At 33.1% G+C, this 20,898-nt stretch overlaps 1 protein-coding gene across 5 annotated transcripts in view; it reads left to right on the plus strand.

The window, feature by feature from the left end:
* The window catches only part of CCSER1 (coiled-coil serine rich protein 1), a 624,313-nt gene that overhangs the window by 384,121 nt on the left and 219,294 nt on the right, over positions 1-20,898 (plus strand). For 4 of the 5 annotated variants that reach the window (XM_004941036.5, XM_004941035.5, XM_040699150.2 and 1 more), the window contains exon 9: positions 1,815-1,892. In XM_004941036.5, the coding sequence (XP_004941093.1) occupies positions 1,815-1,892 (78 nt within the window). Of the gene's footprint in view, positions 1-1,814; positions 1,893-6,967; positions 8,200-20,898 lie in introns of those variants that run through there. The other variant, XM_004941037.5, reaches the window with a different exon arrangement.

Genomic DNA, 20,898 nt, shown 5'->3' on the forward strand with positions numbered 1-20,898 from the left:
GTTTGTCACATCACTGGAAATAAGTGGCATGTGCTATATTCTTAGCTTTAATAGTTTTAAAAATATTTCACATTAACACAATTGAAAGTATATCTTTTTGTAGAATAAAGAGGATATTGCTTATTGTCAGTGCTCAAGTCTTTAACTTTGCTTCTGGTAAAGAAGAAAATGTGGAGTCAAAACTTGGTTTACTATGTTGAAAATTGATCTTAGTGTGCATAGACAGTTAAATAAGCAGCTCAAAGAAGAAATGAATTTGATTATTCTAACTGCCCTAACTTTCCCAATTAATGGGCTACCTTGGAAGTTCTGTTTGTATGTTCTCCTAGTTCTTTCAGAATGTATATTTGTGGCTCCACTCAGAAAGAATGCAAATGTTAAATTTGGTCATGTGCACAGTTTAGTACTGGATTTGATCTGATCATGTTACTTGAATATTCTATCTCTGTCAATGCCTGGGTTGGTAACTGAAATTCAGAGCTTTTTAGCAGTAAAGCTTGCTTGTCTAAATCAGAAATATCTAAGTGTCAGTTTTCTAAAAATTCTGTTGGCAGTGGACTAGTAAATTCAAACCTCAATGAGATGGACCTTTTCTGTTGGAAATGAGGAAATTATCTTACATCAGCAAATTTGGGAGCAGTGAATTGCTAGTTTGTGTGCTTGCTTGCTTTTTCTTTATTTGAAAAGCTGAATTGCCAGAGATAGGACCATTTTGGTGTAATTGTCCTGCTATTTAAAAGATTTGGTGAAAATTGACTCAATTTAGTGGTGTTCATCTTTCCTTGAAATTAATAACATTTGATTTTAAAAATATGCAGATTAGATATTTAGGAAAGAAAATGCAATTCATACAATAACTGGAATTTCTAAAGTTTCTGTACATTTATTGCAGTAAAACCAGAGTTTCATTCAACTTGAGATTCTATTAACCAAAAATTTCAGTTTATGTAAATTTTGTTTTGCTGTAATACATACTTGTCAGCAGTATGAAAACACATTCTTATTTTATTTTTAATGAGGAGTTTTCATCTAAGATGAGTTCTGAATTTTCTATGTGTATAGCTGAAAAATAAAACTAATTTAGAAAATAAGAAAACATAATTCAGTGCACCATAATTCAGTGTTCCACTTCATGGAACCTCACCCTTCTGTGTCCCTTTTGTTGCCGTATCCAATGTATTTACAATGAATTGATCAAAATACTTTCCAGAAGAAAAAAAACCTTTAATATATGTAAGGACATGGTGAGGATCATTTCTAATCAGTAAAGACTTTGAAATTAAGTCCTAAAATGCTTTTTTTGTAAAGCATGGTTGTCTCAAAATGGCTAGGTCTCTTCTCTTGAGTCAGTCCTGGGGTTTCCACGTGAGACTTCAAAAATAGATGAGGTACGAAGTGAGAGAGATATGAGAAGCAGAAATTGGGATCAAAAACTGTTTAAGCTTTGCTAACGAGTTTGTATTGAGCGGGAGGGATGTTGTACCAACCTTGTTTCATGGAGTTTGCATCTTTCTACATCAAGACTTGCATCTGCTGTGGAAAAAGTTCCTTCCCATCACTGCAGCGACAATCCTTCTTGTGGGCCTAACTCTTCCACATAGTTGGGCTTTCCTGTCTATTTAAGAGAAAGTTGATATAAGGAAATAATAGTAAGGAAATAAACCTTTCAGTGAGAATAGTGTCCTAATAAAATTCATTTCTGAACAGCTGGCTGTGCATGAGTTTTGTACTTATTTGTTTTTTTGTAGCTGCAAAGCCCAGCAAGCAAAAAGATGACTCACCTATGCTGTGTTATTTTTTTTTTTTTTTTACAGGAAAAGGCTCAGTGTTTGCAGAAGGCTCTTGCTTCCCAGGCAGATAAATCCACACAGACAGAACTTTTTGGCCATGATGTAAGTAGCTGTATTGAACAGTACTTTTTTGTTTTTAATCATCTTTATGGGTGTTCAAAGTTCTGTCAGCCTGTTTGCCTCTGCTACTGTTGTGTCCATGCATTGATTTAATGGAATTTACTGGAACACCATTCATCCTTTGCTGTTAATTGATTCTCAAATGGCTTCTGCAACATCAGAATATAATTGCAACTACCTGCTAGCATACCAATACTCTATTAATTTTATGCTTTGCGAACAGCTCATAATTACCATTAGTGAATGTGGAGGGTACGTATTAACGGATTGTAATTTTCTTCAGTGTTGATGGTTATTTACATGTTTATTAACAAATTAATGACATTATTACATTTATAACCACCATATGCTGTCTGAACAATATTTGCATTTTGGAAGATAATGGAATAAGTGCACTTATGCCAAGTATTGTTAAAGCTCTTAAAGAGCATCAGTCAAAATTTGTCCTAGAAAGTGAATTGATTTTTTTATTGTTCTCTCGTGGAGAACATAGTAGAAAACATTTTTTGTCTATTTTTTTATTATAATATTTCTCTTTTTATTGACACATCAGCTGAACATAAGAGATTTGCTTCCTTAGGTGAGCCTTCTTAAATAATCTGAGATAAGGTATGCCACAATATTAAATATTTAGGATGCTTTTCTATTCTATCATTTGGGCTTAGCAAAGACTATTCTGCAAGCTCAGTCTGTGTTTCTGAATGCCGCTTTGAATTTATAAAGCATTATTGGAGCATTCAAGTTTTTGTCTTCCAGTATTTCAGATAGTCTTGTGAAGATAGAAATATAAATGTTTCACATTTTAATGAAAGAAGTAATTGAAGTCAACTATTAAAAAAAAAAAAAAAAAGTCTTTAAAATTGATTCAAACCAAGAGTATTATTTTTTTAATCTTTAACAAGTTGCTTTGGATAAAAATATATTTTTGCATAGTTTTTTTAACACAGGCTTTTCGTTTTCCTTTGAGTATTTTTTTTTTATGTAGGTCAAATATGTCAATATTTTAGTTGATGTACCTGTCTCCACTGAATTCTTGTGCACTGATTGCAAAATATGTGTCTGTATGCTCTGTAGCGTCTGTGAGATGGTAACAGTGCTTTTGGGCATGCTGAAACTGTAAGGTGTATTTACTGGTGGTGAAAATCCTATAATATTAAAAAATCTTACACTTTTATTTAATGGTACAATGCTATTTTTCTTTCTGATGGGACTAATTATCCTTAATAAGTTGGTGTTTACCTGGAGCTTAGATGTTAAGTTTTCAATGAAAAATGAGAATATACTATTTGTAGGGTATGTTTTATAAACAGCGTGTGTATAAAATGTATTATACATTTGGTTGTGCTTCCTGACCCAAACCAAGTATGTGGTATTTTATGCTGCAGTTATCCATGCTTTAAGTGCAATTTTCAAACTTCTTGATAAAATGCCTCTACTATATCATGATTGAGATCATATGTTTACTTACATGCGGTACTATAATGCAAGAAGATATATGAAATACTTTTGAATGAAACAGCACATCCACCTATGCTTTTACTTGTAAAAACTTTGTTACAAGGAATACATTACAGAGAAAGTTGAACCAATTTGAAAGAATAAGATGTTGTTAATATGATAATCATGAAGGGAATTCAAGTCATGCAAGAATTAAGAAGAATATGCAAATAAATGGTGTTAATATTTTTTCCTACTGTAAGTGTTAAAAATTTTTGCTCATTCATTCATTAGTTCATGTAGTTTGTCTTCAAAGAATGGCTATTACAGGTAAGAAATAGTTCAACTGTGTTCCCATTTTAGTCCCATGGCTATTAAATTGATATTCTTGTATGTAAGATCTTTTTCAAGAGCAAAATGTTGTAAAATGTTGGCGATTGATATCAGTACATCATTTTATCCAGGATTTGTGTAAGTATGTGTAACTGCAAAAATGTGTATGCACTAATGTGAAGTTAGATGAAGTGGTCCATCACAAAGCAAACAAGAGAATGCAAGATACAGTGTTCACCCCAATGGACACATTCTGAGAATGACGTATGTTGAATATTTAAAGTATCTACCTGAATGGTTTAGCAGAAAATTTAAGTTAATTCCCTCCTTGCTTCAGACTTGCTACTGCAAAGCAAAAAAGCAAAGTGTCATCTATTTTAATCCTTCAAATATCTTTAAAAACTAGCAATAGGCGGGTTAATGTATTATCAGTAATTTGCTTAGAATTATTTCACTGATATTTTAAGTAAAAAATACACTTCAGACTGTACTTTTCCTGCAGTCCTTAAGTTAGTGTTTCTGGGAAGAGTTTGTTTTACCTTCTTTTCATACTAATTTGTTTCCCTGTATAATTTGTCTTAATTCTTTATTTTTTTTCCCCATGATCTCTGATTCTGAGAGTAGCCTTACTTTTCAACAAAAGAATGTTTACTTAATACCTTTCCTTCTAGTGTTTTGTGTGCCTGATAAATTATTTCATTTTACTCTTCTTGCTTAATTTGCAACATTTATAATTGCCTTTGACCCTTGTATCTGATATAGTTGTGTTAAATTAATGTCAGTAACATACTTTGCCAAATATTTTGTAGAGAAAAATATGTGTACTTAAACAACAAGAAAGTAGAAGATATATTGTTGTCTGTGTCTATTGTTTGTAGTATTGTTTGTAGTGCCACTTTTGGTGTTGGGTTTTTTTTTGGTTTTTTTTTTTTTTGGACAAAGAATGTCCTAAAGTGGGAAAAGAGGGTGACAGAATTGAAAGCTGTTAAGCTGCAAAAGAAAGCAGGGTGTTATTTTGCTTGACTTCTGGGTAATGTATTCTGTAGTTAGGAGAGATGAGTTTTTAACTTTGGAATTTATGTATCTTTGTCATTAAAGTGGTAGTTCTTTCTTTGAATTAAATGAAGAGTGAATCCTTAGGATATACAGTAACCAAAATAGAGAGAAACTATCTATCTCTTGGAAGGAATGGGTAAAGAATAAGGAACTGCAATGTTTAAGGGAAGTAGTGTTCTTCTGTCTGTTGAACTACTCTGAAAAAGTCGCAAGAGTTTTCCCTTTGAATGTTTTCACTCAGTATCTGAGGGGTTACCAGAGTGGAAATGACTTACATTTTGCCACCTAAAACACCCTGCTTCATTTTACCAAACATATCTTATAACCATTACAGCCCTAGGAATTTGCTGTTTGAATTCTGATGAAGTTTGTCACATAAATGAGCTTAAAAAGTAAAGTGGGTTCTGGGACAGAGACTGGGAGTTTCAGTGTGGAAACGAGACAGGCTTCCGTAAACCAGCTTATTTCATATTTTGTAATGGTGCTCCATTAGTATGAATAGTCTTCAGTTTTGGTTTGTAGAATGCAACTTGGCTACTATCTGCCGGTATAAATAAAGTTCAGTTTATATAATTTTAGTAAAATGTGGCTTTTATACAACAATGGAGTTTTGGTGTAAACCAAAGTCAGTTTAAGACTACAGTGTCCACATCTTTTAAAATATAATCTTTCTGTAAGTTGTCTCTAATAATTGCAGTGTTTTTCCTACCTTTTTACTTCTCCATCTAACTACTTATCTAACTACTTACTCTGTATTTCTCTGTCATGTCATAAGCTTATTCTGTCTTCATATTTGCAGTTATGCTGTTTATCTTGTTTTTGAAGTACAGGAAAATATAAGGTACTTGTGACAACAAGTCTGGTCAGTACTCATTTTATTCAGATTTTGTTTGTATATCTCAGGGTAGGGAAGAAAGGGAAAAAGGTGGAGATCTAGTTGTTATCATTTATTCATCCTCATTTTTTTAATTTTTTTTTTTTTTGCTGTTTTCTTTAATTTCTGTGTAATGCTTTTTAATGAGCAAGGCTTAACAGAACTGTTTTTAACAGTGTATTTTGACCACAACACAGTTGCATTGTGTCTACTGTGAAGGTGCTACCAGGCAGTATATCCACCTATAAATATTAAATAAATAAGCATTTGTCCCTAGAATTAATAGCATATTTTTAGCATACATCCCCTTTTACATGTAATGCTAACTGATTATACTTTTCAGTAGTTTTTACTTGTTTGAAATTTAAAAAGACATATTAGTCTCCTTGAATTATGCTTTACAGATTCTGTTCATGCATGCCACTGAATACCTTTAGTATCTTGTCTGTAAGGCAAGAAATGGATTTGGGAATATCTTACCAGCACTGAGATCTTTTCTGTTTGGTTCCTTTATGAATAATGAGTAGTCAAAATGAAAGGTAAAATTACCAAAGAGAAGTTAGTTTAAAATTTCAAAACATTATTGAAAGTAAATGGATTGGGTATTTAGTAGATTGGATTTGATTTAATAGAAATTCTCCAGCATATATTTTGTAATAGATTTTGAGCATGTTTCCATTATCATATACACACACATACATATACACTCTCACACACACGTGAGTATCATATATATATATATGTATGATATATATATATCATTTTATATATGATATAAATATATCATAATGATATCATAATGATATATATATTTCATTATATACATATATCTACAGTATAGATATAATGAATATAGACTCAGCTTGAAGAAAAAACCAATAAGCAAACTTCAAAAATTAGCTGTGGTTAACTACTGTATTATAAAGCAGTATAATTTAAATAATGTTCATGTACAGGTCTGTTCTATATGAGTGCTTTTTAATGCAGCTTGATTTACTTAGTTTTATCATAATGTGGAAATATTTTCAAGTTGTGTGTGTTCTGCATGTAGGTTCACTCTATTAGCACCTTTCTCATTCTGGTGACTTTTTTCTTGTACAAAGATAGCATCTGTAATTAATTACTGTTTTCTAACTAGAACTCTCATGCACAAGCTGAAGAGTTGTATTTCCATTTTGTATGTAGTCACTTAATTCCACGTTATGTTGGTGATTAGTGTGAAAGAAGCTTTATTGTTACATGCTGCGTGCATGTCTGCATAAATGAACATTTTTCACATAACTTTCTGTTACCATCAAACCAAATTTCTTTAAGATTTCATTTGTTTTTTTTCTTTTCTTTTTTTTCTCTTTTAAAGGCCCTGTGGAATTCTCCATGTTCTGAAGGCTTAGTTTACAAACCTATCAGACTCTCATTGGTTCCATCATTATTAAATTAAAAAAACCAACATCTGGACACTCTGCACTTATGGATTTAATTAAATACTGATGTATAATGAATGAGCTACAAGTTACCATTATTGGCAATATCTACTGCTTTATATTTGCGTTGTCAGCAGTCAAACATCACTTTTTTTGGCTGCATTATCTCCATTATTAATATATATAAGTAAATGCATAGTAAGTTATCATGCAGTTATTATCTGAAATAAAATTAAATTATTCTTATTGCATGCAGTTTAATGATCTATTGGTGATTCACAGCAAGTAAGAAACTTCAGTGATGGTTGTGACTGAGATTGAAAAATACATCTTCAAGATCTGGAAACCTAAAGCAACTATTAGTTGTGAAGCCTTTTATTTTCTGTCTTCCAGTAGTGATAAGTTTACATCATTTGTGAATACAGTATCGATGCCATTCAGCATATGCTCTATTTGATGAATATTCATTTTTGTGATTTTTATGTGAGATCCAAGAGACATTTTTGCAGGGAATTTCATAATATTTTACAGTGTCAGAATTTACCCAGCTTTATCCTAAGAAAGGGGATAGTTGATCCGAAAAACGTGCACTGTAATTTCTGAATGCATTGGAATCATACTTTTACTTTTTATGTACCTTGGCTTCCAAGAGGTGTTTCTAAAACCACCAATGCTTGTGAACAAAGTAAATATTTTTTGTTGAACATGACTGTGCTGCATTAAGCTGTTAAAAAAAAAAATCTGGATCATGTCTTGATTTAGCAAGAAATAAGTAAATTGTAGGGCTCACCACAAACCCTGCCACCATTTTTTGTTGCTTCAATTTTCCTCTGATTGACTTCATGCACTTGGGAATATACTCTGCACTCATCTTTGCCAGGTAAGATGAGAAAGTGATTGTGCCAGCAGCATGCTTACCTGTTTCCTGATAATACACTGTTCTGCAAACATGGGATGATACTTGGAATCTTGCTGCTGTGCCATTGTGATTAAGTGACATAGTATATAGTAGGAACACTTAACTCAACCTGAGCAACTGTTTGGAATCCATGGCTTTAATTTCAAGCAGAGGCCATACTACTCTAATTTAAAGATAACATTTCACAGGGTATTCTGAAATTGATCCAAACTGAGAATAAAAGCAATCAACTAAAATTTCTTGTGACAGTTGAAAGTGAATGGATTTTCTTCACAGGTGATGTTGCATTATTGTGGCTGATTATGGTACCACTTAACATGGTGCTCCTATTTACCAGTCTTATATTCCTCTTTTCTTCTTTTGTTTATAACAACCATCTTCAGCATTCTCTCTCATTCTTTCAATTAAGCTTCCAGAAAGTTTTCTGTATAAAATTGTATAGTTCTCTTTGTATCTGTCAAAGGTATATTGAAGACACAGTGAAGTAGCAAATATGTAATTTGTTAAAAAAAAAACAAAACCTAAATGATTGTGTGCATTTTACCCTTTTTGAACTTGACCTTCCTTATTGAACTTCATCTGCTGCCATTCTTCCTTCTCTTTCTGTGCACTTGAGAATCCTGTTTAAAGCCTCTCAGCATAGAATAGCTTAGCTTATGCTGTCTGTTATGCTTTCTTTTTTTCATCACCATTTTTATTATGCTAATATTTTCAGTCTGTGTAGGATAATGTTATTTGGAAGAGGATAGGGAGAGCATTTTTCATTGTGATGCGTTGGCACAGAGTATGCTGCTTAAATAAATAGATTTTGAGAATGAAGAGAGCTGTGAAAAAACTTACTGTGGAAGTCAGGCAAAGAAGAAAAGTTGAAGAAAAATAAGACAATTTAAGAGTTCAGATGAGAAGAAAAACACTTCCTGAACAATCAGTTCACCTGTTCCTCCTAAGTCTTCTTGAAACAGTATGTAAAATACTCAAACATCTAGTGTATTTCTAAAACTGCTACCCCACTGAAGTGTTGCTACAGCTGTTGCTTCAGTGAAGAACTGAAAACTGTCCTGTGACTTCGAGACTTATGACCATAGGTTTAGATTTTAACTTTAATTATCCATCATTTCCAATACATTTTTCTTTGTTTCTTTTCTTTTTCCTTGCCTTGACAATATGAACCAATAAGGAATTACTCTGGCTTCGTTTTTTGTTTTTTGTTTTTTCCTCAGAAAGGATTCCAATAGTCTGGAAAAAAAATCATAATTGATAAGTGATATTTAGATTTCAGGGAGACACAATCAGAGTATCTACTGATGTTCCTAAATATACAAGTTACTTGATCTGTGAATTATTTTGAATGGAGAACCCTTTAGAACATCTCTTGCTTTATTGTTGAGTTGATTTTCTCTTTACACTTACTTGACAGTAGTTATCAGTACAGAAGTAGTATTCAGATTTACTGCTTAATATGAGGATCAAAAAATTGTTGACAGAACATTTACTGTAGAATGAAGACATAAACCAATGTAAAAGCTCGTAATTAAAATAGAAATTGGTTCTTCTAAATACACAGTAGTAAGGAAAATAATTATTTTAGAAAGCAACTCTGGGAACACTAGAGAAAAACAAATCATCTTGCCTGAAGCCTGTGTCCTGTTACAAGTAACTGCTAGTTTACTGGGATTCAATGCTATAAAATAATGTTGGATAAATACTTTATTCTCATACTAAGCATTGATGTTTAGCAAGTGCAGGAGTTTGTATATATGCACAAATGATGTGGTCATTTAAAATACAGTTTGTATTTTTGAGTATGCTTTACCTTTAAAACTGAAGGAATTTACAAGGATGAAGTTAGCATACTATGTAATACCAATAGTGGGAACAGAAAATGTTATTTCTATAACAGACTTATTACTTGTGCTTTCTCAGTAGAAATGTGGTGAGAACTGCACCTAGATTGTGTACTATTGCCTTAATCTCAATGCAGTGGTTTTCTAGTGTGTTTCATTCATTTATTCAGTTTTAGTAATGGAAGTTCTACTTCTTAAGTATCAACAGAACATTAGCATTAATGATAAAACAACAAGAAGAAACGTGAAAGCAAAGGATTATAAATGAGATTTGGGGAACAGTATAGCATTTCATTTGTAATGCACAGAAAGGCAATATATGGAAAACAAAGTCTGGATGCTAGCAATAAAAGAAAATAAAAATTATCTGGCTACCAGCAAGTGCACTGTGTAAAAAAAGTTGCAAAATTTAATTTTGCATATGCATACAAGTGATGCCGCAGTTATCTATATGTTACAACCTTATATTTAGTACCAGGTTCATTACTTCCAGCAAGATTTTTACTCATTTAGAAAATCTCAAAAGAAATTTGGTGGTGTTAACCATCATTATAAAATTAAATGATAGCTTTGTATTGGATACTTAAATGAGAGGATTTGATCTATATTGGGTAATGATGCATGCGTAGTAACATTTGGGGATAAATTCCAATATCTTCACTAACAAAATATTGTGGTCTTAAGTGAACAAGAGCAAAGCATGACTGCCTAAGGGGAGTGATGATCACACAAAGACGGTACTATCTTCATAGCTAAACTATGTAAAACAACTATAAATTCACACGTCAAAGACATGAGTTTTCCAGTGTACATTAAAAGTGTACATTTAATACATGTGTGCTTCTAAGTACACCTGTATTTACTCTTCTAGTCTATTAAGTGATAGAGGAGAAATGATTACTACAAGGCTAAACAAAGATAAAAATGAAGAAAAACAACTTTCCCTGGTTTGAGTGCAGGTTTGCAGAAGGACCATTTCAGTGTGAAAGTAGAGCTTCTCTTGCTTCAGTGGAGTCAACTTTTAATACTCTGTATACTTCAAAAGCACCCAAAAAACCTGGGGAAAAAAAAAAAAAAAAAAAACCATTAAAACCACGTAATTCCAGAAAATGAACAAAAATGCTGAGACTTGCAATGGACAATTGACAGTTCAAAAATTGTCCAATATTTGGTGATATTCCTACTGTCACAACATTTTTTTGAAGGCCTTTAAATCTATCCCCAGAATCCAGAAGGTTCTTACTGGAGAAAAAGAAGCTAAGCAAAGTTAAGTGTCTACTGAAGACTGTTTCATGCATACTTACATTGTCTTGCTATAGGAGTATATTACAAGTTTCTGAATTCACTTATATGTAATAACTGGAAAAAATAAGCATGTGGTGTCTATGCAGAAGGCTCTCTGAATTGCAAAATTATGTATAAAATGAGCTGAAAGCACAGGTAATATTGTTAACAGCACTCTTTGCAACTGTTGAGAGTGTTACATGATCTCAAGGCAGGGCTATCCAGTCAGAGTCATTTGAGCTTTCCTGTTCTTTAGTTAGGATCTGTAACAGAGGATCTGACTTTGCTTTTTCAGTAACTGTGGTGGTCTTTGGGCAAACTGCTAGGAGGCTATTATCCCATATACAGGCTGTCTGGATCAGCTGCTGAAGAACCAATAAAGCATTTAATATTCTGAAAAATCTGTTCTGTAAAAACTTTGACCACGTGGTGTACCATATATATATATATAATATATTTAATATATATATATTTTAAAGTTTCATATGGTAAGTCTTCATTGCATTCTCACTTAAATCTGCATAACACTAAGGAATGTGTAAGCTTGACATTAACCAAATAGAAGCTGAACAGCAGGTAGAGTTTTGTTTCCAACTTGAGGCCACAAGTTCTGTGGCAGCTATTTCACAAGTGTCTGTTGAACCTTAGCAATTTAATTCATGAGGAATGACTACTTTGCAAAATAATAATAATCATGTCTCACAGAAAACTGAATGAAAATTGTATACATTCAGTATTTCTTTTCCTGATAACAGAGTATATTTTCAACTTAGTTGCTTTTTAGAATGGTACTGCAATTTCCTGATAACAGGTGTGAACTCATCACTAACTTGAATAGCAAAATCTTTAAGAATTTCTTCTTTGTTGGACTCTGAGATATAATTTGACTTAACTGGCTGACAAAATATCATGGGCAAGTATAGTGAAGTACAAAATGAGAACAAAGCTGATGAGAATGAGGAGGAAAGCAAAACCTCTATAAACGAAGCAGAATAAATATATCAATAGTATTTTCTGTTTTGTTTTTTTTTATTTATATTTTCTTTTTAATTTAATATTATTTATTCTATTTTATTTAATAATATTTATTTAATATTTTCTTCTGCAACAAATATCTATGGAGAGAAATAGAGCTAGCTTCTGAACATCTTTATTGCTCAGTGCTCTTTCTGAATACTGACCGCTTTTAGGGAAAACATAAAATGAAAACAATTTTAGTGTGATATTACTGGTAAACCACCCATTTCCTTGAGGCTCTTCACAAACTGAAGACTGATAATTGCCAATAGACCTGTTTTTTTTTTGTTTATTCCCTTTGAGATTCTACATTTTGTCACTTAAACATCGTTTAAAAATATTTTTTTTGCTGTGTTTTTAGTTGAATTATTCTTTGTTATTGATACAAGTTTAGTTAATGTTGTTCACGTTATCTGTAATGATAAAAACATTATCCAGTGTTAAGGAGTTTTTACAGGGCCTTTTTCAGTAGTTCACTATCATTATAATTCTGTCTTTATTGAACTTGGTTATGGTGAGAAGTAGATTAAGTGGCCATCAAAAAGCTTTTTGTACTCATTTAAGCAAGGAGGAAAGGAATGAGTTGGCTGACTCCACTCCTTAAACCCAGCTGTTTCCGTCTTTCTCAAGTTTCTTGTTGTCATGTCTGCAATTTTCTATTGCTGTTGAGAATCCCTGCAAATTCTGTTAGTGGTGAGATTTTTGTTCTGGCTCATTTTTTTCCCCCGCTGTTGTTCCTTTGTTCATTTTCTTTTATCTTACTGTATTGTTTTTAATCTCTCTCCCCATTACATCCCCGTTTGGCTTCTACTTTTTCTTATCTATAAAACATTACTTTTATCACCCTTAAAGCATGCTTCTACAATTTCAACAATAACACAAACCAGAATGTAGCACTTTTACCTTGGTTTTATTAGTCTTTTTTGTCTGTTTGTTTTTAGGTGGAAGGGAAGAGGGAAAAGAATTTAAATGCAAACACCCCGTATTGGTATAATTCCAAGAGAATAGGAAGCAATAGTTTTCCTATAGTTGATAGTGCTAACTGTTATAATCAAAACTTGTAAAAAGAAAATAAGGCTATTTTTAAATCTGTGGATGGTAAGGTCAGTTTAGAGAGTAACATTTTTAGAGAGTATTGTTTTATTCTGTTCTATGTCAGGTGAGAAATTCTCTAACTTAGTTTTCTTAAACCATTCATAGTACTTTTTGGCAACATAGTTGGCAAGTATCAAGTGATTTTTACATTATGCTGTCAACATAGGCTTTTGACTATAGTTAACTATTTTCAGTTCACCGTGCACATGTACAATTTAGTTTAAAACCCTAAAATTTTTTTAGGGCATCTACAGAAATATTTTTACTCCACCGTTAGGCTTATTTTTCAGTAGTGTTTTGCACTACCTTGTATTTCATAATGTAATGAATCTTTGGTAGCTCTTGCCACTACTCTATTTAAAGAGAATGCTTTTTATGTTTTTCATGTCACACATTGGTGGAGGATCTTAGGATCTTCCACTAAATCAGGGTGTACAGAGAGGTCTTTGATATAATGTATTCCTCTTATGTAATGGTGCTTTGTGCACTTCAATATAGATCTCACAATCCTTATTGCACACAAACATGCATACAGTTCTTAAAATTGACTTTAAAACTCTAGAGGAGCTACTGTTAGAAGAAAGATTTAATATTTTCGTGATATTGGGCAGCTTTTCTTCTGCTAAAGACACTAATTTCAGCTTTGTTTCTCTTCTGTATTGAAAGCAGCTATCGCTGCTTTCCCTTTATCCTTTGCTCGTAACTAATTTAGCGTTCTCCTTTAGTCTTGATAAATTTAGTTAATCTATTATTAGTACCAGTATTTCTGCATGAATATTAAAAATGTTCAGAAACTATAGGCCATGTGCTTGTAAAATACACAGCTTATTTTTTATTAGTTTGAGTACATTATTGGAAAACAAAATGAAAACATTATTGAGTAAACCTGGAAAAACATATCCACTGAAGATTTTTCATGATTTCACAGAAGTCTTTTTTAAAGGTCAGTATCTTAAAGTTCAACTATTCTGTTATTTAGGGAATTCATGCCCAGGGGAGACATGCAGCCACTTTAGATTTTCTTATCCATCAGACTCAGAGAAAGCTTCTTCAGAAATATTTACAGCATACACTTCAGTATCTATAGCCAGAGGAAGCTCTGTTTTGATTTAAAAGACAAGGGAATGTTTGCACCCTGATTCAACCTCCGTGTTCAGTGTTGTATTTGACTATCCTGAAGGCATTACAATGAGCCATTAGATCACAAAATCTCTTCTTAACAGTTTCTTAGTATTTAGGTTCCCTTTCATAACTAACAAATAGAGGTTTTTGTTTAGTTTTCTTAGATTTTTTTATTTATTTTTTTTTTTAGAGTACATTACCAGAGACTGTTGAATAAAACCAGATCAGACGTGGGAAATGTTATTCTGTAAACCTATACTTGCATAAATTTGTTCCATAATCCATGTTCAAGATGTTTCAAACAACTAGCTGGGGAACATCCCACAGCACATGACAGTTGTTCTCTCCTATACTTCTCCCAGAGCAAAAGACTGGGTTGGCTCTTAGAGGTTAACAAATCATTTTTGGAAAAACTCTTGTGCCTACCAGGAGCTTTATTTCCTTTTAGAACTGATGGAGAGAAGATGGTATTGGGAAGAGGAGCAGGATTGATAGCTATAATGTTTAATGTTTTCTTTTTCCCATATTTATTTTCTCTTGAAGTGCTTTTAGAATGCTTTCATTTGCTGTTCTTGTAGACATGCCTTATTTGCCTTATAAAAACTGCTTAAAATTCTCTGCTCCCCTATACTCTGCTCGTTCTTCCCATGTTTCTATTATTTCTTTTTAAAGTACTCAGATTTTTCCATTGTAAGTAGGTCTGTTTCCATGCTTCTTTGGTTCTGGTTTTTGAACAGCTGTCCTCCCAACATGCAACATCTTCTATTTGTGCATTTAATCTTTCATATAAAATAAATTTGAGGCTGGGACAGGGATAGTGTAACAATGTTGGAAATGCAGAAGCAATTACTGAGAGTATGAGTTCATATGGAGACAAGTGAGACAAGAATTATGACTTTATGGTTTAGAATAGAAAGAATAGAATTTCCAGTTAGTTAGAAAAACAAAACAAAAACAAACAACAACAACAAAAAAACAGTGCTTAAAGTTTGCTAATGCGTTTATAACCTGGAATAGGTTGCTCAAAAATGTGGTTTATGCCCTGTCCCTGGAAGCTTTCAGTGTGAGGCTGGATTGGCCCCATGCAACTTGATTTCACTGTACATGTCCCTGTTCATTGCAGGGGAGTTGTACTAGATAATCTTTAAAGGTCTCTTCCAACTCTAAGGATTCTATGATATTCAACTTGTATATAAATTATGACAAAATCCTTGTGTTAGGGGGAAAACAAGTTAAATCAACAACTCATGAAGTCTTGGACTATATGGAATGTGGAATATATGTAATTGCTAAAAGAAGCACTGAGTTGATGTTGAATAGCCGTGCTGATATCTGCTTAATCTCAGAGGAAGCTACATTTGAGGTAGGAACTGTCCAGTAACAACTTTGTCTTCTGCAGATAGAACAATAGCCATGCCTAAAAACTCTCCTTTTTGTAGGTTATTTATGATGCTTCTAGTTAGACAAAGAAGGCAAATCCACCTCTTGTTACACGATGATGCTATCCTGGCAAGGATTATAATTTCATCACTAGCTGTAAATGGGAACAGAACTCTAATTACAGCATGGAATATTTAAGAATCACAAATGCTAATATAATTCTAATGTAAAACATCTAAGGTGCTTATTTCCATATGTTTTAATAATGCTGTCTCTTCAGAAGGGTTATTACTTGTTGCAACAAGCATTAACTTCAGTAGGTTAATATCTTATTCAGTGCCTGCATTTGGAGACAATTAGCTTCCACCAATCAAATCAAAGGTTGCACTAAATGAATGTTTTAGATCTCCAACCACCATTGAACAACAGGAACAAAAGAGTTCTTGAACAGGTTCTATGAAAATAATGGAACTTATGTCTTACATCAATCTTCACTGACGTGTTGGTGACCAGAGTCAGATTGGTGCACAAATCTTTATCTGCACTGAAGATTTTGTAGAAATAGGAAACACCGATTAGGAAACATCTAGTATGTTAAATTTTGTACTACATCAGTCCAAATATGAAGAAGTGTGTAAGTTCCATCTGCAGTCAATGTCCTACAGGGACCTACATGTATTGTGTAGTTTTGGATCATGGTAACTGTTGAAATTTTAATATATTTGTAAATATTTCAGACACAAATTATGCAAAAGTGATGTCTTAATAGCTTTTTTAGAATTAGTAATAGTAGTTTCAGTTGTTTATTGTTGGTTTCTGGGTTTGTTTGCTTTTGATTTTTTTTCCTGTTATATTTTCATTTAGCATAATGGTCATTTTCAAATGTGAACATCCTGTACATGAAATATGCTGAAAACTTTTTCTGCTAATTATTATCTATTGCTGTGTTACTTCATATGAATGTATGAAATTGTTGTGTCCTAGCAAGGATTTTCTATTGTATTCGCCTGGGTGAGGTTTTCTGCATGGCTGGAATAGAAGTCTGCTTTGCCTTTGAAAGGTGCAAATAGGCTGCTGTGACGGGTGTCAGAGTTGGGACCTATACATTTTTCTCAAAATGGGATCTGAAATTGAATATGTTGTTCATTCATTTGTGTGGTATAAATAGGATAGCATGACATTTTCTTTGTACAGTTTCCTATCAACACATATAAATCAAGATTAGTATAAAAAACAATTAACAAATTTTGCAAGTTAGAAGGACAGCAGTTGCTACTTATTCATTGGTTTAATTCTCTAAGTTCAAAAATTACCTGAATTATATCTTGTTACCTTTCCATGGGGTATTAAGACCACATTTTGTATCAGTCAGTCTTTTTCTGACTGTCTAGATTCTTATTTAGAATGAGGTAGATGGGCGTTTTTGTTGTTTATTATACCTTGTACTGTCACAGGAGTGAGCAGGAAACTGCTCATTCAAATTTTAGAATGCGTTTGTGAAATGAAACTGATTTTTCTACCTGCAAAATGCTTGGTGAAATAAAAAAGTGTATATAGTACAATATGACATCACTTCATCAGAAAGTAGTTTTCTCCCACTGTTTAGCTTATTACCTTTGTGGTATAATTGATTAGATTCTGATTATTTCTAGCTTCTTATAGAACTGTGCAATACATAAAAATCCAGTATTTGAGTATTGATCATTTCTGAGGCAGAAAAAGTAAATATTCTGTCTCCTTTTCTCAGTTGTTTCATGTTTTAGCACGCTGAACTGTGGGATCCCTGATCAGTGCAGATCAATAGCACTCCACCAGAGTGGGCAGATTTGTCATAAGCCCGTGTGCATTGCAGTGGCTTTAGCAGAAGCATGATTTTGCTTTATTTTACTACAGAAGTTTCAAAAATAATATTGAAGTATGTTGTTTCCTTTGTTTCATTCCTCTATGCACAAAAGAAGTGATTCTGACTTCTTAGTGATTCTGACTTAGTCTGTTATTTGAGCAAGTGTGATTCACAGTTAATCTCCACTTGTGTGCTAATTAATCCAATTTGCAAAAACAAAATGTGATTAATGCATATCTTTAAAATGTACACCTAATTACACAGAATATAATTTCTAAATTTGTATAAATAGAAATTATAATTTTAAATATTGTAGATAATAAGCAATTTTCTGAACTTATATTTGCATGTACTAATTAAGAACTGCTTCATTGTATTTATGTTTGCAAACGGGTTTTGTGCTCTTTACTTAGTGCTCTGTGAACAGAGAAATTAACATACCATTTTTGGTACAGATCCAAAATATACATCTTAAAATGAATTCTGAATCTAAATTCATCTTTTGACGTTTTAAATTAGTTGCAGAGTTTTAAGGTGCTATTATATTTTTTGCACACGTGGATATATATTCTTTCCTGCCTGCCTAATATTTTAAATCCTGAATAATCAATCTCAAAGTTGCACAATAAGGTTAGTTAATAAACTCGCTTTTAGAAATAAAGTGACAGTACTAATTTTGTTAACTGTGTTTAAAGTGGTCATTAAAAAAATTTCAGTTATCGTATGTGCCATAGTGCCAAAACCCTGAAGCTACTGAAAGGGAAATCTTAAGGAGGTAGTTTAATGTCTGCAAGGAAAACTTAATACTGTTAGTGTAAGGCTGCCAAGAGATAAATGTATCTACTAATCAATATTTAATTTAAATAAATTTATCTTAATATTTTCAGAAGCACCCATCCTTAACTATATTCCCTAAACACAACTGAAGTATCTTTGAGCTCCATCCGTAATCAAATATCCTGTAAACCCATGAGTATAGGAGTAAGATGTTTATATAGTATGTTTGCTCCAAACATTCATCTCTCTTCTGTTGGCAGCTATTCAGTCAACTGTTACTAGATCTTAAGGGATGATGGTTTAATAAATGTGGGAGGAAAGGATTAATTAATCAGTACAACTTGCAGTCACTGTATAGTGACGGTATTTGGTTTTCTGTGTTTGGAATTGGGAATTGGTTAATCAGATTGTTATTTGTATCAGTAACATAGAAATCAGCATTGCCATTGAGTATAAACTATATCTGTAAATGCCTCTGAAGTCTTGCATGGACATGTATTCATTCTTAGCTTTTGCTATGTCAGTATAAGATATCATATCCTAGTCACTGTGGTGCAAGAGCAAAGTTTAAATATATCTGGGAAATATTGCATTTGCAGTGTGAGATTTGATTTTTTTTTTTTCTTAACAGCCATGTGTTGCAGTTAAATTTCATTAGTGCCAGATTCAAAATTTGGATCACCTTCTTACATGCATGCCTTACTCCTCTAAATATTTTTAATTGTTCTTAGCAGTGTACAACTTATGATAACAGTACAGTCTGAGTAAAGAGGTGATGTACTGAGATGATATGGACTTCTTAATGAAATGTTATGATGTGTTGAGGGTTTCTATTGAAAGAGAGTACATTCAAACTGTTTGCCTAAATACAGGTAGATAAATGATGAAACCTTCTGCTGTTACCCTCACGTAACGGAAGATTACAGGATGTACTTTTTGAGGTGTGCTCAAAGCAAACAAGTACCTTCCTTGTGCCATGTTATCTTTATAAATTAGAAGAGCACTGTAGGTTCAAGGGGAAATGTACATATTTCTGCTTCTGTGATGCTTGGAGAGAACAGAAATTTCACTGTTTTCACAGGTGACCAGCACAAGGCACATAAATTTAGTGTCAACGTCCAATGCAAGATTAGCTTTGGCTGCGCTGACACTGAACATGAAGGAGATGAGGGAAAGAGAAATGTATGTTGAAATGTTTGCTTCCAAGTTCTGCATTTGTATGACTCACTTTCAGGTAGAGATGGATCCCAATGGGTATAAAGTAATATGTTGAGTGGTTCAAAAGTCCTAATTGCCTCTTGCTAACTGTTAATTTTTACTGTGAAAATAGCAGGTATTATCTCCAGCATACACATTCTTCCATGTACTCATTCCTGTCATGAGACAACTCACTTTCAGTCATGTCAAACAGCATGACCACAAGGCCCCAGAAAGTAGAGAGCAGGCACAGATTTTACCAGGCTGGTTTTAAGTACAAACTACAAATGATAATTTTTAGTTTTTGAGTTTCATGGAAACATTTGAGTTCTTTAATAAGACAGATTTTTAAACAAATACAATTCTCTTAAGGGTTAAAATGTCTCCTGTATGGTGGCTTGGTACAAAATTTTTGAATACCTGGTCCACTATTGTTTGCTTGCCAAATAATGTATGCTGTGGAGTTGCAATGTATAAAATTGTGACAGTGTTTCCACTAGCATTCAAAACTAGTTATTATTACCTTTATGTCCAGACTCCTGAATGAGACCGCCCATACAGTGGCTGTGGATACTACTTGGTTCTTTTTATCAAACAAGGTTGTTAAACACACATTATACCTTCCCTCCGTAGGGCTTGTTTGATGTTGTAGCAAGTTTATTTGTCTCACTAGCCCAGAAGAAAGACATTCATATTCTTCCTTAGGTCAGATCATGACTTGAGTTAGCACACTTGAGCACATGTAAGCACTAACGATTCTGTGAAGGAGTTGGTGCCTCCCTCTTTTGTCGACTCTGATTCTCACAGCAGTAAGATTGTTTTCAGGTGACTACTGATAGGCAGAATACTCTCAGGTGAGGCAGGCCTCAGAGAAACATGCTGGCATACTCTGTGTGCCCAGGAAATTTGTCTCATGCTCTTACAGACCTTCCTTGACAGATAATGTTGCAAATACAGTCCTACGGATCTGTGCTGCGATGTCAAGTCACACCAGGGACCCAGCTGAACCTCACTGAGGGACAAACTAACAGTTGACTACCCTGCATTTTTGGTGATGTAATAGGTGATGTAAATACCTTGAGGAAGATTCCCTGTTTTTGGAGACCTCTAGAAGGTAAGTTATGATAGTATGCTATTTCTAAGAAATACAAACATTAAAAGCATTAATGAAGTTTAAAAAAACAATCATTACATACCAATGCAAACAAGCAAACAATAAGGCATTTGCACAGCATGAAGGGGAGAAACATATATATATATAGTGCAATTGAAGTTCAGTTTTATAAGGAGCATTTCTCTTCAACTCTAAATGATACAGAAGTCTCTTTCAGCATATACAAACAGAAATAGCCCAGGCCTGGTTTGTAAGTCCTATTTCTAAAATACCAT

This window comes from Gallus gallus, chromosome 4 (genome assembly GCF_016699485.2).
Source record: "Gallus gallus isolate bGalGal1 chromosome 4, bGalGal1.mat.broiler.GRCg7b, whole genome shotgun sequence".
NCBI lineage: Eukaryota > Metazoa > Chordata > Aves > Galliformes > Phasianidae > Gallus > Gallus gallus.